The sequence below is a fragment of the Aricia agestis genome, chromosome 1 (genome assembly GCF_905147365.1).
Source record: "Aricia agestis chromosome 1, ilAriAges1.1, whole genome shotgun sequence".
NCBI classification, from domain to species: domain Eukaryota; kingdom Metazoa; phylum Arthropoda; class Insecta; order Lepidoptera; family Lycaenidae; genus Aricia; species Aricia agestis.
The window spans coordinates 24,414,312-24,433,138 of NC_056406.1; the positions used below are offsets into that span (position 1 = coordinate 24,414,312).

General features: G+C 37.3%; 2 protein-coding genes across 3 annotated transcripts in view; both read right to left on the reverse strand.

The window, feature by feature from the left end:
- LOC121729251 (dedicator of cytokinesis protein 9) overlaps positions 1-18,046 on the reverse strand; it is a 92,117-nt gene extending 74,071 nt beyond the window's left edge. For both annotated transcript variants that reach the window (XM_042117719.1, XM_042117711.1), the window contains exons 1-7: positions 17,854-18,046; positions 17,399-17,518; positions 17,107-17,279; positions 14,333-14,627; positions 11,641-11,812; positions 5,557-5,764; positions 2,186-2,489 (exon numbers count right to left, since the gene is read on the reverse strand). In XM_042117719.1, coding sequence (XP_041973653.1) covers positions 2,186-2,489; positions 5,557-5,764; positions 11,641-11,812; positions 14,333-14,627; positions 17,107-17,279; positions 17,399-17,518; positions 17,854-17,901 — 1,320 coding nt within the window. In that variant the 5' untranslated portion in view covers positions 17,902-18,046. The remainder of the gene's footprint in view (positions 1-2,185; positions 2,490-5,556; positions 5,765-11,640; positions 11,813-14,332; positions 14,628-17,106; positions 17,280-17,398; positions 17,519-17,853) is intronic.
- The window catches only part of LOC121729268 (tyrosine-protein kinase transmembrane receptor Ror-like), a 51,988-nt gene continuing 48,216 nt past the window's right edge, over positions 15,056-18,827 (reverse strand). The window contains exon 9 of the transcript XR_006035941.1: positions 15,056-15,066. The gene's annotated coding sequence lies outside the window, so the exon portion shown is untranslated. The remainder of the gene's footprint in view (positions 15,067-18,827) is intronic.

The window sequence follows — 18,827 nt, forward strand, 5'->3', positions numbered from 1 at the left end:
CAATTATTTTTCCATTGTGGCGTCATTTTGAAAATTGCGTGTCTTCATTTGCCATGGATTTAACGCGTGAACATTTTCGTGCAATGATTTACTACGATTTTCGGCGTGGGCTAAATCAACAACAGTGCTTTATTCAACTCACCGCAACTTTTGGAGATGAAGCACCATCAAAAACCACTGTTTATCACTGGTACAGTGAGTTTAATCGTGGGCGGTCTATGCTCACGGATGAAAATAAAGAAGGTCGCCCAAAAACAGCTGTTGTCCCACAAAATATAGATGCTGTGCGGGAACTAATAATGCGTGATCGTCATGTTACATATCGCGAGATAGAGGCGTCCTTAGGCATAAGTATGACGAGCATACATAAGATATTACACGAACATTTGGCTGTAAAAAAAATATGTTCGCGTTGGATTCCGCACAACTTGACAATCGATCAAAAACGGGCTCGTGTCGATTGGTGCAAAAAAATGATAAAAAAATACAACCATGGTACGTCAAAAGCCGTTTATAATATCTACACAGGTGATGAATCTTGGATCTATGCATATGACCCCGAAACTAAACAACAGTCAACGGTGTGGGTGTTCCAAGATGAGCCGAAACCAACAAAAGTTACTCGTGCAAAAAGTACTTTGAAGCAAATGGTCGCCTGTTCTTTTGGAATTAATGGACATGTGGCTACAGTGCCATTAGAGAATCGTACAACGGTTAATTCTGAATGGTATACGACCATTTGTTTACCAGAAGTCTTTGAAGAAATAAGAAAGGACAACCGACAACGCAGAATCATATTACATCACGACAATGCTAGCTGTCACACCTCAGCGGAAACAACTCAGTTTTTGGAGGGTCAAAAGATCGAATTGACTGGTCATCCGCCGTACAGCCCTGATTTGGCACCTAACGATTTCTTTTTATTTCCATACGCGAAGAACATATTACGTGGTCAACGTTTTTCGAGCCGCGAAGAGGCTGTTGATGCGTTCAAAATGCACGTTTTGGAGATACCTCAATCAGAATGGAAAAAGTGCTATGAAAATTGGTTCCAGCGTATGCAAAAGTGTGTCGATCATCGCGGCGAATATTTTGAAAAGCAATAAAACCATATTAAATGATATATGTTTGTTTCTTTTTTTAATTCCGGATACATAAATAGCAGCCCTCGTATCTTCATATCATATTTCATCAAAATCGGTTCACTGTTCAGCGGTTCGAGCGTGAAGAGGTAACAGACAGACAGACACACTTTCGCATTTATAATATTAAGGGCCTGTTTCACCACTTCCTGATAAGGCTATCCACCACTTAACTTGACAGATGAAGTATGGAGAATCAAAAAAGCTGTGAATAGCCTATTCGGCACTTTATCAGAAAGTGTTGAAACAGGCCCTAAGTATGGATTAAAGTTAATTATAAAGTATTATAGAATTTCTTAATATCACATTTAAAAAAAAAAGCTAGCGCGATAGCTCAGCGAGTTTTAAACACATGAAGGTCATTTCAAACATACTGTACTATGTTTACTACAGACTCTTTGTTTTGTTTAACTCGCATACAGTACATCTAAACGTTGAACAGCAGAGGAACTAAATGTTCCATTTATCTCGGCGAGCTAACTGGCATCCATAAACAAATGAATAGGTATGCTAATACATTACGCAAATATGTATGTGTTACTTTGTGTTTCCAAAATAGTGTTCCCATGACATTGAGATTAGACAAAACGTGTCTGTTTACTAGATGTAGCGCCATATAAGTTATCTAGATTGAGATGTTTATCAGGTTACATGAGTGAGTAGGTTTATTCTTTGTCTATTAGAGTAGGTAGGTAAGTCAATAGAATTATTAATAAACAATTATAGTTCCTTTTTAAGTGTATTATCTACCATACTATATCATTGACAGATAGTATTGTTTGTAAAGTCTCCATCCATTTTGACAGAATACCACAGTGAGATAGAGTGTTACTTGTCTAATTATTAACGTTCATTTATTGCCAAGTTCAAACTATATAGTCTGCAAGGCCCCTTTCCATCACGAATACCACAGTAACATCACTATCCCCTGGAACTCCTTTTGGCCTGCTCAGTGATGTAGCCAATGACTGAACAATGGTAGATCCTTTCACGTAGATTCATTTGCCTCTTTGCCCCGCAATTCTCATAAAAAAACAATTCACCTGTCGCTTCGACCTGAACCACTCCTCGGGGATCTGTTTGACGTCGACCTTGACATCGTAGCTGAAGTTTTCAACCAGCGTCTTGGTGCACTCCACCTCCTTGACTAGATCCCGGACTGCCGGATGGTTGAGGTCGAAGTGGAAGTCCTCGGTCAGCTTCCTCCCCAACCGCGCGTCGTATAGCGCGAGCCTCGTGTAGTAGGGTTCCACTTGGCATAGCAGCTCCTTGTCGCCGTCAATCGGCGCTTGTAACCTAAACTTCAAGCTGTCGCACTTGAGCAAGTATCTTTGGCCGAAATGCTCCCTGAAAAAAAAAAGAAAGAATATTCAGTTTTCTCGCACTTTTTATTATTTATTCTTGTTAAAGGTTTTTTTAATCTATATGAAATAATACGTGGAAAACGTTTCTTGGAAGTTTAAGAACCTCTGCTATAGGCATTATACGATATCGTTACTTATGTTTCGCTAAACAGAGTAGTTTTTTTATATCTTTCTAATTTGGAGTTACTAAATATTACTACTACATATGTGCATGCTCATATCAAGGCTACTTTTTGTTCACATTTAGTTTTTCACCAAAACCACATGTTGTTACTAATAATATAGACTATAAATAACTAAATTACTTTTAGGAACATGACGAAGAACTAATTGATTTTAAATGAATGTATTCAGGATAAAGATATTTTTACTTTTTTATAATTAATAAAGTAATACTGAGATATTTCATTCAATAAAGCTCCTGCTTTATTGAATGAAATATCCCAGTAATAATGGATCTCGTTGGGCAGAAGCTGCGACGAAAAATGTATGTGTCTAGACTCTAGTCTAGCTTAACCCCAGAGAATCCGTTCAATGAAGGCCGTGACCTCAAAAGCTAGACTTTTTGGATGTCTTAGTTAGAACGGAGCAAAGAAATTAATTTAAGCGTAACGCAATAAACGAACGTGTACAGAATACTAATCGAGGTCTTTATCGAAGCACCAGCGGGCAGCAACGTCAGAGCTTAATGTCAGATGGACAAAACTTGATTTTGTGCACTCACATATTATTTGCATTATGTAATAGCCTTAATTCTCTGCTCAAATAATCTCTAGCCAAACATGTTTTATTTACACACGTAAAGTCAGGTACAATCAGTATGTTGGAACTTGGAATACCATTCATGAAGATCCAGACTCGTTTCGAACCGCACGAGTCAGATCGGCCTGCGATCAGCCCGAACGAATAGATCAACCGTCCCGTATATGTGTGCCTTTATAGTCGTTTCCTTACCTACTGTAATTCATGTTACAATTATTTTATAAATAATTCGAGTTGCTGATCGTATCTACTCCTAATTATATTCTTTCTTTTCGTATTAATTGGCTTAGATAACTATCGATATCTCCATGTGAACTGCACAACTACAAGGCTTCCTCGTTACATTATAATACTCAACGATACTTTTGTGGCACACTGTTTATAAAGTAGATGATGTAATGACTAATGTAGAACATCAAACTGACATGAGAACTCATAAATCATATTTTTTGTAGACATTTGATAAGAACTCGGCATATTAATGGTTGTAACAATGTAAGTAAGTATCATATTATGCACTTCTCTACTTTAAAAAACTTTTATATTGTACTATCGAAGTTTTTTTTTTTTTTAATGAAATAAGGGGGCAAACGAGCAAACGGGTCACCTGATGGAAAGCAACTTCCGTCGCCCATGAACACTCGCAGCATCAGAAGAGCTGCAATTGCGTTGCCGACCTTTTAAGAGGGAATAGGGTAATAGGGGAGGGTAGGGAAGGGAAGGGAATAGTTGAGGGTAGGGAAGGGAATAGGGTAGGGGTTAGGGGATTGGGCCTCCGGTAAACTCACTCACTCGGCGAAACACAGCGCAAGCGCTGTTTCACGCCGTTTTTCTGTGAGAACGTGGTATTTATCCGGTCGAGCCGGCCCATTCGTGCCGAAGCATGGCTCTCCCACGTATGAAATACGGTTAATAAGTTGACGGAGCAACATCATTTGGTCGAATTATGACAACTCAATTTTAGTCCGCTGGGTTTGACACAATGCGACCAAACTACGTGGTCCGCCATCTGCCTAGGAATCAACTGCTCTGATAGTACCATCATAGAAATTGATTCCTGGGCAGAGGACCTTCACTATTTGGTCGAGTTCTGTTAGTCGTGATCTGTCGGCTGGGATTAACGTAGCCGGACTAAACAAAAATCCATCATCTGCCTATGAATAAATTTCTTATAGAACATTCGAATAAACATTTGAATAGCGCCGATAATGAGTTGTTGATAACAGTACGTTCTAATGAACTTTATATTTAGGGAGTTCCCATTTGTAACATTGTCGGTAATTACTAATTAGCTTTCAACCGCGCGGGCGCAGTGATACGATGAGTAGCACGATAACAAAAAATAATTCTCATAATTGCTTGTTTACGGATACAAACTGAAAAGCATACAAATTACAAACTATATATAGATAAATGTGAAAATTATATAAATAATGAAAAATAATGAAAAGTATACAAACTTTTGTACAAAAAACCTTGCACATAAAATATCAATTGATGCAAAAACGTTACAAAACTTCTCAGATAACATTTAGTTTTATAGACGCTTGCCTAATCGATAAATATAAATTGCGGCGAATTTATAAATCCTATGCAACGTTGTAAATGTTAAAAAGTCTCAGCATAGGAATAGAAAATATGTGTTTAATTTTTTTTCCAAATATTACTGATTTACTATCAATAATATTATGTAAATATGACCGAAACTCATGTATGTAATGCAACATCTATTGAAGATACCGTTATATTTACATTATTTGAGGCTAGGAGTATAAACTATAAACGACGCGGTGACGCAACGTACGTTTTCACTGCACTTGCGTACGGTGTGTGCGCATGGGACGCTCAGGCATCCGCAACCTTTCGCAACAAATATACCTGTCGCTACATCGTAATGTCTGGTCGCCAAGCAGATAAAAATTTGACCCATTGGTTTATCTCTCTCATCTTTTTTCACTCACGCATTAGAATTGAAAAGATACAATAGGTCAATTGACGATTTCTGCATACTCCACTACAGGACATCAACCAGTGTTATATCCATACTAATATTATAAATGCGAAGGTGTGTCTGTCTGTCTGTGACCTCTTTACGGCCAAATCGCTGAACCGATCTTGCTGAAATTTCCCATGATACCTTGAGTCCCGGGAAGGAACATAGGATACTTTTTATCCCGGAAAAACGGTTCCCGCGCAATAAAGTAATTTTGGCAATCTAGTAAGTAATAAGCTAATAAGTAAATTACATATCGCCACAGCAAGGCTGTAACAATCACTATGATACATACTTGAAGGGTTCCAACTGCGGTTCCGGTGTGGGTTCCCTCCGGAGCGGCAAGGTGAATATGTTGGTGCGGCAGTCGGCGCGCGCGGCGGCAATAGACATGTCGGTCTCGCGGGAGTACCGCATCAGGAGCGGGTTCATGCTGTGCTCGAGCCCCTTGAGGGTGCCGTACGTGGCGGGCGGGGGCTCCGCCGTCAGAGATATATCCGCGTCTGCGTGGATAAATATTTATTAAAACCTTTCGACTATATAGCAAGATCACATTATTTAACACTAGATGTTCCACGCGCCTTCGTCCACGTAAATTAGTAATTTTACGGAAACCGCAAAAAATAGCCTATATCCCTTCACGTGGTTCTTCCTGACATCTATTGGCGAATAATAATACTATTTTGTTAGCAACTAATTGTTTTAACGACCAGCAGATGGCGTTATTAAGTAACAAGAAGTCAATGAGTGTTTGCTATACCGAGCAAAGCTCGCTCATCCAGGCTAATATTAGTATACATAGAATATGTAGATTAGACATCATTTTTAATCTATTAACATCTCAATTATTAAATTCAAATTCACTACTTCAGGCGCTACTTTAGAACAGCTAACATACACACATATATCACCCTTCATGGCTTAGCTTAAGTCGGATAATAGTACAGATCAGTTTCTCACTTTTACCTACGAGTTTTCACACCTGATCGCTTGTTTGTAGAAACCTGTGACAGTTAGAAACTCTAGAAAAGTGACAAACTCTCGAGGAATAAAGAAAACGTTTTGCGGTTGAAGAGTCAAGTGACCATAAAATTGATCTTCTATAATGGTTCACTGGATCTAGATAGTGTCATCTAAAATAATCTTGATTCGTAACAATAATAATTTGGAAGTTTCTTCATAGAAATGAATATTTGAGATACTTGAACTACATAATTGATAGGTCATAATAATCAATATAGAATCTAGTAATTACTTTTTAAGAAAAAGTCTCTTCTAGACTTATTTTGCCTAGTCTGTCTTAGGGCCTAGGAATGGTACACTAAATAGATTGCCTACAAAAAGCGATTCAATTTCAATAGCCTATCTGCACAATTATGCAGAAAATCGCATCGCGTGCATCAGGAGCATTGTCATTTTGTGTGCGGCGGAAATGTGGAGAGAATTCAGCACAAACGCACATCCAGACACGGCAATTAATCTACACAATGATATTCACGTTTTGTAAACGTATGAAACCTGTACCATATGTATAATCACCAGCTATGTTATAAATTACAATGTTAAGTTTAATGAAGTCTGCAAAAATGCCTGTTGCCTGAGTGCAAAAATACTTTTGTAAGAATTCATCTTGACAATATTTGCAGGGCGCAAATTGTCAAGATGAATTCTCACAAAAGATACAGATTAATGATACACAATTTTCATATTAGCTTTATGCTTCAATAAATTATTATTTTTAACAAAAAATTAAAACCGACTTCCAAGGTAGAAACAATAATAACATCCTTATAATATGAACTAAAAAGTATTAAATAATTTTTCGTATCTAATAGTGCCTTTTTCCGAATTCGGCTAAACCTCAACTAATTCTGTACTCAATCTTCATCATTTTGAAGTTGCTACCAGCTGAATCTTTAGTTCTCTGACAGAATATTTGAAACTTTTGGAACTGGCACCGACTTCAAAATTATGAAGATTGAGTACAGAAATAGTTGAGGTTTAGCCGAATTCACTATTAGATACGAAAAATTATTTAATACTTCTGCGCCTCCATTTTTTCTAATTTCTTCTAAACGGAGAGTTTTCTGGGGGTGGAAACGGTAAGTAGGAGTTTTTCTCACCCAAAACAATCCTCCTTAACCCATGACACCAACATTTAATTGACGTAGGTTCCTAAACCTTAGCCAAATTTTTCTAAGTATTTTCGCCATACTAACAAGGGTCACTTTTCGGCCTGTCATTCGACAGGGGTTGATTTTTGAGAAAAGTTTATCTGAGCTTTTTTGCTTCCCTTGGTGCCCCCTATCGATTGGTATAATAAAAAGGGGTGGTCATAGGGGGTTGTATTTTTGTCGTCAAAATTTTTCTTAGTATTTTCGCCATACTAAAGAGGTTCGTATATCGGCCGTGGGTTGATTTTTGAGAAAAGTTTATTTGAGCTTTCTTACTCCCCTTGGCGCCCCCTATCGATTGGTGTATTCAAAAGGGGTGGTTATAAGAGATTGAATTTTTTCGTCCAAATTTTTTTAAGTATTTTCTCCGTGCTAACGAGGGTCACATTTCGGCCTGTCTTTCGACAGGTATTGATTTTTGAGAAAAGTTTATCTGAGCTTTTTTGCTCCCCTTGGCGCCCCCTATCGATTGGTATATTCAAAAAGGGTGGTTATAAGAGGTTAAAATTTTGACGAATTCTAAGTATTTTTTCCATAGTGCCCCGTTTCCTTCAGTCCAACCCAAATGTGTGCCTTACGCTCTGGAGTAAAGGTTGAATTTGTTACTTATGTTCAATTTTGTGGTACTTGAAATATTATGTATTTTGAAACAACATTAAGTATATTTTTTTATAATAAAATCGCTTTGAAATATACCAAATAAATAAGGACATAACGTGATGACTGATGATATTTTATGGTGTTGTGTGTATATTGTATCCATATACAACCATGTGAGTTGTGACATTGGTGACCCTGACATGGTAGTGATGATGATGATGATGATGAATGTAATTTGCATAGTAGCATATGCTTTCAGTTCCTAAAACAACGCCTAAACCCCAAAACTTGTATCTACAGGGTGTAACAAAAATAAGTGATAATACTTTAGGGTGTGTACGTGTTCCTTGAAGAGACTTCACTGTGAAAGTAGCAGCGCTGAAAGACCAAAATTTTTTTTACTTTTGTATGGGGAAACTCGTGACGCTCGGGCCCTTGCCCATACAAAAGTGAAAAAAATTTTTGGTCTTTCAGCGCTGCTACTTTCACAGTGAACTCTCTACAAGGAACACGTACACACCCTAAAGTATTATCACTTATTTTCGTTACACACTGTATAAGGAATCCGGAGTTCTCTTAGTATCTTCGGAACCATAGTATACCTTGGTGCAAAATCTTGCGTTTTGGTAGCATATGCTTAGGATGCTTCTCATAAAACCAAAATCACCATATGTTTCCATATAAATTTTGAGGAGTTCCCTCGATTACTCATGGATTCCATCATCAGATCACCACTTTTGTGAAAATGGGACTAAATTGGAGTGAAAGCTAATATAACAAAACAAAAATTTTGAAAATCGGTTCACAAACGGCGGAGTAGTGGTCGAACATACAAAAATAAAAAAAATAAAAAAAAAATATCCACAGCCGAATATATAACCTCCTCGTTTTTTGGAAGTCGGTTAAAAATTCAAAGAATGAGTAACTTCGCCACAATGTTCAATCGAATGGGCGAGATCCCATTCGTTTTGTCCGAAAGATTTTTTTTCTTTTGCCTAAGTTTGTCAGGTGGTTGTTGCTGTAGGACAGTTTGGGTAAATACCCAATCTGTCATATTGTAACTTTTACTACCCACTCCTCTTAGTTCTTACTCATATGCAGTAAAACGAATTACTGATAAGATATTAATATGTTCTTATCAGGGACCAACCCAACTTTGGAAACTCCTAATGGAGTTAATACTTTTTGTAAAGTTAATACTTTTTGTAGCAAATTTAGATGTAACACTGTTTTGATACAAAAATAATAAAAACATTTTAGACGCTTTGGTGTACAATGGTCTATGTAATAATATGTTACAAGTGTAATTTTTTTTTTAATGAAATAAGGGGGCAAACGAGCAAACGGGTCACCTGATGGAAAGCAACTTCCGTCGCCCATGGACACTCGCAGCATCAGAAGAGCTGCATGTGCGTTGCCGGCCTTTTAAGGGGGAATAGGGTAATAGGGGAGGGTAGGGAAGGGAAGGGAATAGGGGAGAGTAGGAAAGGGAATAGGGTAGGGGATTGGGCCTCCGGTAAACTCACTCACTCGGCGAAACACAGCGCAAGCGCTGTTTCACGCCGGTTTTCTGTGAGAACGTGGTATTTATCCGGTCGAGCCGGCCCATTCGTGCCGAAGCATGGCTCTCCCACGTATAAAATATTAAGTCTGTACTAACTCTGTAACTCGCTGCAAGCAAAATCATATCATAGATGTTACAGTATCCAACAGGAACACCACTTTTTCAGGATAAGTAATATAATAATAATAATATAATAATAATACGTTTATTGATATCCCAAAAACTTACATCTTATTTACAGGCAATGAATATTGTACACAATTAGGATTTAAACTCGGATGGCACAGGTTGGTTGATCTCTGACTTCGAAACTATTATAATGTGATATCGGAGTCAGTGATTCTCACAGTTGAGGCGGTTGTAAAAGAAGTACAATCCAATGTTCATGTTATTATAATTTAATCTATCATGTTTTTGGGTTTAGTAAACAAATACTTTTAGATATTATATATTAAATGTAAAACATATGCTGGAGTTAAGGATAAATAGGTCATTTTGTGTGTGTGTGTGTGCGTGTGTATGTTTGTGTTTATAATGTCCTAGCCCTACGACACGAGTGTCTTGGGTTCAGTAAATGGTACTGTCTAGGGGGAAAGAAGGGTGTGTGTGTGTGTGTGTGTGTGTTCAGTGTATTCGTGTGAGTGCTTGTATGAGCGCTGAAAGTGCGAGCCCCATAGCCCTACGACAGTGTCTTGGGTTCAGTAAGTAAAAACTGCTATGGTGCAAGAATTAGAGATGTTGTGTGTTTGTGTGGGTACTAAGTATATTAAATGTATACTACATTTATTTTCATGCCATCATGATTCATATCTAGGGTGCAAATATTTGTGATTACGGAATCAACTTTTTGACTTTTAACACATAAGACCTAATACATTGTGTCATGGTGCGAGTGTGTGTGTATGTGAGTGTGTGTGTGTGTATGTGTGTGTGTTTGTGTGTGTGTGTTAGAGTGCATAATATGAACTCAGGCGGTGCATGCACCATAGCCCTACGACAGCGTCTTGGGTTCAGTAGAAAATACTGCTATGGTGCATTAGTGTGGGATGTGTGAGTGTATATGTGCTATGATTGCCGTTACTAAATACATATTTTAATAGATCATAATATTATATCATATAATGTATGCTACAAGTTTTAATATACGACTACAAGGAGACTTTCAGTTTCTTGATAAGATAGCTTAAGGAGGTATGTAGTGATGGCTTTCTTTACATCATATCTCGAAAGCGGATATATAGAAATTATGGAATTGATTTTATTATATATTTTAGACGAGAGTATATTATATTGACGTGCAGCGAAAGTGGTTTTATGTTTATTTACTGGGCAGATTCTTCCACGTGTACGTCGACTAGTGTTAGGTGAATCAAAAGGTAAGGAGGCATGCTTACGAAGTACTGTACGCAGAATATGTAGCTGGCGGACAGTCAAGACATTGCATTCAGAGTACAAAAGTTCAGTGCTATACCTGATATCTTTAAATGTCATTATTTTTAGGATAGCTCTTTGGGCTCTCTCAAGTGACAACATTATACTGGACCCAGCCCAACCAAGCCTGGGATGCAGTATGTCAGGATTGACTGGCATAATGATAAGTATATCATTCTAGTCAATTCGGAACTAGCCATGTGCCTTATAATTTTGAATAAATATATTAATTTGCGGACGCATGCGTTGAGAGCTGATATTTGGGAATGCCAATTGAGATTTGCATCTATATATACTCCTAGATATTTTACTGTCGAGGTGGTTTTTATAGTAGTACATCCACAATGATCAGTCGGTGATTTACAAGTGTGTGATACTATTGTTGATAGATTGAATTTTGGACCTGATGATGGGGTGACAGAGAAAGCAATGATATTAGCTTTAACTATGTGTTAGACAAGATCCTAAGCCCTACCTTTGATAAATTAGACTTTCATATATTTTTAAGTGAAAGTTTGGGGGTGTTAGGTGTATAAACATTATATAATTATACAAACCCAAAACTGTATAATAATAGATAGTGTTTTAGGGCTGTTAAATCACCACTGACCTTTATCAATAATCTCGTCATTCTGGTGATTATCCTGGTCCTGGTTCTTCTTCAGAGCCGCGTTGAACACGTTGAGCCAATCGTTCAACTCCTCCTCGTTTTCAGCAGCAAAGGTGTAACCCTTGTTGCCGGCCATACGAAGTTCGAAGCAGAACCGACCGCGCTTGGCATTCTATGAGGGAAGCAAATGAAAAGTAAATATTTTCAGTTCGAAACTTTTTACTTTAGAGTAGATAAGTTGCATGTTTTCCCACGGCTGCAACTTTGCTGTATAAAAATAAGCTGTTTCATAAAAAAGCGCCTTAGCAGTTAGCACTTATGTACCAGTTATCTTATGTACCACCAATTTTTTCGTTAGTACGGAAGTTTGTGCCATGTAAAAAGTTGCCAAAGTCAAGAGCATATTTAGGCACTGTCGAAACGGAATAAATATTCACTATGACGTTTTAATAAAAGAGTGTTAAATTGTCCAATAAGATTTGGGACATCGTAAATAACAAAAAATTTAATTAGTCTAACCGACTGACCTTTTTGGAGATTTGAGCAAGTTATAGAAGACTTAAACAAAATTAGTTATTTTCTTTCAGACTTGGGCTAAGTTAAGAAATTGTATGTTCGTCATCCTTATTTAATTTTATTGACAGCTAGAAAATGGAGCCTGTATAGGTATGCAGTTGATGAGAGCAGCGGATACGTTAGCTCTCACGAGAAACGCGTCCTCACTCGTCAAATGACCTACTGCACGCCCTGCGCTTTCTACATACCGCGCGACATTGTTTTGGTGACTACAGTATACTCATAAAAATATTAACGAAAGAAGAATATACTACGAAATGTAAAAAAAAATATTTTTCCTGAACCTTGTCGTTTTTTTTTTTATTTCGCTAAAACGTGTATCCTTTCCTGCCTGCCTGGTACTCAAACCAGTGCCGTAAATAGCCTTTTTTGCGCCCTGTGCCGTGTGTGAGATTCTATAACTGCGCCCCTGTTTATTTTTTAGATATTATAGGTACCCGAGCAATGCTACGTATAGACCCCTCTGATCTGGCCATTCTTGCGCCTCCCCCAAAGTCTACGCCCTGTGCCTGGGCACCGGTGCTACCGCCCTATTTACGGCACTGACTCAAACTACCAAATTGCATTAAAATCGGTTTAAGCGTGTAGACTGTAGAGGCGATAGACTTACAGATTACAGATGCATTCAATTGTATGTACATAAGTACATACTTTGTTCATTCCAATGATTTGTTTGAAAATTAGACTAATGAATTTGGTATTACAACTACGGTAAAGGTACAGTCCATCAAGAAAGTGAAGAAATTAAAAAGTGGCAACATCGTAGTGTCATCCCTTTTTTTCTTACATTGATTTGAAAGTGATGACACTACAATGTTGCCACTTTTTAATTTCTTCACTTTCTTGACAGACTATAGGTCCCCGTACCTAAGACTTAACTTAAAGCTTTCAGAAAGAGACATCAATTATAATTTACTAGCTGTTGCCCGCGACTTCGTCCGCGAGGACTTTAGTTTTATTAGAATCATAAAAAGTTTATTGTGCGGGAACCGTATATTTTCCGGGATAAAAAGTATCCATTGTCCTTTCCCGAGACTGAAAGTATTGCCATACCAAATTTCATCAAAATAGATTGAATAGTTTAGGCGATAATCATAAAAGTTTATTGTGCGGGAACCGTACATTTTCTGGGACAAAATTAGTATTCCTTGTCCTTTTTCGGGACTCAAAGTATCTTTATAACAAATTTCAGCACAATGGGTCCAGCCGTTTACGCGTGATGTCGTGACCACGCGAAATATAACGTTCCGCGCAGCATCGCCCGCGTAAATTAGATATTTCACAGACAAATTAGTCCACAAAAAAATGATCCTTCACGTGGTCTACTTCTTATCTGTGCCAAATAACAGAAAAATTGCTCCAGTAGTTCGTGATATACGCCTTTTCAAATAATTTCCCCCATTTTTCCACATTTTACTCTATTTCTTCGCTCCCATTAGTTTTAGCGTGATAAAATATAACCTATAGCCTTTCTCAATAAATGGGCTATCTAACACTGAAATAATTTTTCAAATCGGACCAGTAGTTCCTGAGATTAGCGCGTTCAAATAAGCCCTTTTAAATAATTTTCCCCCGTTTTTTTCCACACTTTCTTCTATTTCTTCGCTCCTATTAGTCTTAGTGCGATAAAATATAGCCTATAGCCTTCCTCGATAAATAGGCTATCTAACATTGGAAGAATTTTTTAAGCCGAACCAGTAGTTCCTGAAATTAGCGCGTTCAAATAAGCCCTTTTAAATAATTTTCCCCCGTTTTTTTCCACACTTTCCTCTATTTCTTCGCTCCCAATAGTATTAGTGTGATAAAATATAGCCTATAGCCTTCCTCGATAAATGGGCTATCTAACACTGAAAGAATTTTTCAAATCAGACCAGTAGTTCTTGAGATTAGCGCGTTCAAACAAACAAACAAACAAATAAACAAACTCTTCCCAATTATAATATTAGTATAGATATGCGTATTTTATGGACTTGTCGAATCGTAAGTAAACCGCTATTTCTTATACAGTTTATGTACTTGACATGTAGTACGTATACAGATACTGCATATTCATTTACTCAATTTATGAACATGACTTATAAAAACCGTTAAATTCAAAAGTAGGACGTCAATTTACCTTAACAACATCGGAGCAGAAGTCCATGACGATGGTGAGCTTGGTGTCCGTTTTCTTCTCATCTTTATACACCTCGAGTATATAAGCACCGTCTGCCTCCTTCACCATTGAGCAGTACCGTTTCTTGAACGACTTCGATGCCAAATTACTGAATATCCTGTCTGAACCGATTTCAGGTCCCTTGAGTAAGTAGCCCTCTTTGGTACCAATATCGACTTTAGTTTGAGCATCATGTTCCGTGTCTGTCTCTGTATCAATGTCGTAAACTTCCTCTATCAATTTGCTATCAATTGGCCTGTATAAAGTAAGAAATACAGCTGTTTTTAAATATCATGAATTACACTTAATGCTTTAATAATTATGCATTAATATACTATAAAAAAGTTTATAAGATGCTATTGTAAACAGTCATAACTTCTTCTATTAATATCACTGAACCTAGGCTATATTAATATTATAAGTAAATAATGTAATATTCAAAACAAACCACATTAAAAGGTTAACTATGAATAAAATGCAATTATGAATTTAAATTATAATATAAGGATAGGTCAAATGGTCACTAACAGTTTTACACACAGATAAGCTAATTTATACAGAAACTGCAACAAAAGATCCTTTGTACGCATACATACAAATTCGCCTTTGAAAATAAACAGTCAGTTTATTGTTTAAAAAAACAACATTGTAAAGATAACAGAGGGGCCGTTTTATTGAATTAAATATAGTACATTCTTTAATTGAATCTGTACAAATCTATACTAATATTATAAAGAGGTAAACTTTGTTTGTTTGTTTAATTGTAATGAATAGGCTCAAAAACTACTGGACCGATTTTAAAAATTCTTTCACCATTCGAAAGCTACATTATTTACGAGTAACATAGGCTACTTTTTATTTTGAAAAATATAGGGTTCCGTAAGATATTTCAGTTTTTCGGAAACAATCAGAAAATTTACTTATTTTGCGTACGCTGCCTAAACTATAAAAGATAGAACCATACAATGTTCTAAATAAATGTAGATCTTATAAATATCTACAAAAATGTCCGCGACACACTATACCTATCTATGTCAAGTGAGGCACAACAACCATTTTTTTATTTAAAAATCTTGATTTTTTTGGACTACATTTAAACGCATTTAATTTACTCATGCTAATAATCCTTATCAAAATAAATTATTTCATCTCTAAGTACAGTTTATGTAGACAATATTTGGTCTTTGATTGATTAAAATTGGACGTTTGGTTTAGAAGTTATGGCGAAATTAAAATATTGCGATTTTCGCCCGTTTCGAAGTGGGCGCTGCTACCAAGGCGGGGTCGGGGGTGCGCTCGCGGCAGAGGAGTTTAGATCTATTCAGAGTATTGACTATTGAGTAGTAATGTAGATCTATCAGTAGTATCGACGGAGAGCTGACGACCAAATCAGCCATGTAGCTTCAGCTGTGTTAAAACTCCGTTAGCTACTTCCCTGAACAACCCTTTCTGATAATTTGCGTGCTGGCAGGCTGTGGGCGGTGGGTGTGGGAGTAGTGAGGTGGGGAAAAAAGAAAAAAAATGTAGGTTCAGCTGTATTAAAACTCCGTTAGCTACTTCCCTGAACAACCCTTTCTGATAATCTGTGTGCTGGCAGGCCGTGGACGGTGGGTATGGAAGTAGTGGGGTGGGGAAAAAATTGGAAAAAATGTAGTTTCAGCGACTTAATATACTATGACTTAATAGTGTTTGCGATGGTACCTACATGTTAATTTATAATTTTTTCACATAGATAATAAAGAATAACCGGCCAAGTGCGAGACGGGCTCACGCACGAAGGGTTCCGTATTTCAGAAGTCTATCTATAGATATAAATTTCAGAAGTCTTTCTATAGCGGTCTTTGTGATACAGCCTGGAGTCATACAGTCAGTCATATTTTTTTCATTTTTCCCCACCCCACCACTCCCACACCCACCGCCCACGGCCTGCCAGCACGCAGATTATCAGAAAGGGTTGTTCAGGGAAGTAGCTAACAGAGTTTTAACACAGCTGAAGCTACATGACTGATTTGGTCGTCAGCTCTTAGTCGAGTAGTAGTAGAAGATCTATGAGTAAACAAACAAAGTTTACCTCTTTATAATATTAGTATAGATTAAAAACTACTGAATCGATTTTAATCATTTTTTCAGTGAGTGACATAGTGAGTGACATATTTTTAACCCGTGCAAAGCCGGGGCGGGTCGCTAGTTTTTACATAAAGGTAAAGTTATGATACAGATAATTCAAAATATTTGTGTTTGGTTTTAGTTCAAATTAAAGTTGAAAATTTTACTGTATACAAGGGCACACTCTTACAAAACAAGTATAAGTTGGATAAACACTAATACTTGTTATCTAATGGCTCATCCACATACAAACAAGTGAAGGATTGGTTTTTCTATTACCATGTTCTACAGCAAATGACTCAGATTTTAGTGCATGTGCTATTTATTCCTTCTAATGTGAAAACAAACATGACCATGAAATGTATGCTAAGTGGTATGTTAATCAGATGCTTTTGTAAATTATAATCAGTTATTTCAATTAATTTATTCATATAATTCATAGGTGAAAGTTGTGGATAGTAGAATTGTAAAAATAAAAAGGTTGTATAAAATCCATGTTCATATAATTTTCTTTTTTTGGTATGGTAAAAAAAAATATTTACTTAACTCAAAAAAACAAAGAATGTTTAAAATATTTTAGCCCATTTATATTATTATGACCACATAAACATAACAGGAAAATGTGTTACCTTGGTAAATTCAGATAAGTGCCAGAGTAGCTGCTATATTTAAAATGCACTAGATTCCAACTGGAGGCATAACTGAGCAGAGCCTGCCGTGTCAACAGGGGACATGTTGAGGCAGTTCTGACGTCCGGCACGGCAGTGGTCACTGTTCTCCATCTCCGAGGTAGAACAACACTCTGGAAAATGTGTAAAATAGTAGGAAAAGTTGACTATCTCATAGAATGCTAGTATAATCTACTATTATTATTATTATTAATTAACTAAAAACAATTTTATTTACGTAAATAAAACTTACCGAAACATCATCAGATGGATAAAGAAGTATATCTCGAAGTGGATCATTCAGTAGTAAGGTTTTGTTTTCCTGTATGTACTTTTCAAAGTCCAAAACCGTACACTTGTTTGCAAGAATATTCTACAAAAAAATTACCACAGTATTATCAAGTAAGTTTGTACCTAGTGACTTGAAAAATATTTAAAAAAAAATGTTAAAAAAGTGTTGTATTTATTGGAACTATTATTAGAAATGAATTATGAGTAGATAAAAATAGTTAAAAGCTCTGATATTATTAATAGGTACCTAGTTTATAATGAATAATGATACTGCAATCGTGATAACAGTAAGAAGCATTAAAAATTTAAAACGTGAAAACTAAACTGTTATTTCAATCGCTACAACATTATTTCTCCTAATGAGTAGTTTAAATATAAATTATTATTAGAAACACCGCCTTATTTTCTAATATTTACCTCGTACTCAGCGCCATTCTTTTTGCTTTTAGAATTAACAGGAGGCATTTTAAAAGCTTAAAATTAGGTCACTGCTAAGTCCACATAGTACTGTTTAGCAAAGATGTTTATTTTTTAAACCATTTTCAACAGAAATAAAACACGAAAGAACCATTACAACAATAATAAAAAAGCCGATATTTCACAAACCACTTCTGCAAATTCTAGGCGACATTTGACATTTTGACAATATTCAAATCTGCCAGAAAATAGTTTGACATTGACATTTGACAGGCATAGACATCGACATAAAGTTATTTTTATTTATAGTTAACTTGTAACTATGAGTTAAATATCTAAAAGTCTTAACAAAATATATTTTTTTCATTACTCGCTCGTGGCTCGATCGCAAGGAAGGCACTCTCTCATTTCACACCTCACACAGATGCTGACCAGGCACGGGTACTTCGGTCGGTACCTGTGCGAGATCATCGGAAGAGAAGAGACCCCAAGATGCCACCATTGTGACACGGACAGGGACATGTCACATGACCGCTCACCGCGCACACTGTGTCGGTCTGTCCCTCTTCAAATGGACAACTTGCGGCCCTCACGACTGCCATCGGATCTGGTACCGCACCGCCAAAGAGGAGGCCGAGCGCACTACACGAGTGGGAGGCGCTCGCGGCTCGACCCCCGAAGAAGAAGTCGGCTAAGGCAACGTAGAGTCAACCATAACGACCAAACGTTCCGCCGTAGCCGGGGAGCTTGGGGGAGGACAGCTTGGGGGAGGACAGGACAGGAGGGGGATGGACATCGGCGTGCGCATCACATCATCACGCACGACCCACTCGGAGGCTCTCCCCCGATTGGGTCGTGAACGTGATGCACCAGCGCATCGCGACGTAAACGCAGAAAAATGGCTTAGACAAGCCCTTGTAGGTCTCTGTTTGGCCTGGGGGGCGACTGAACGCCCCTACATAGATGTGTCTACC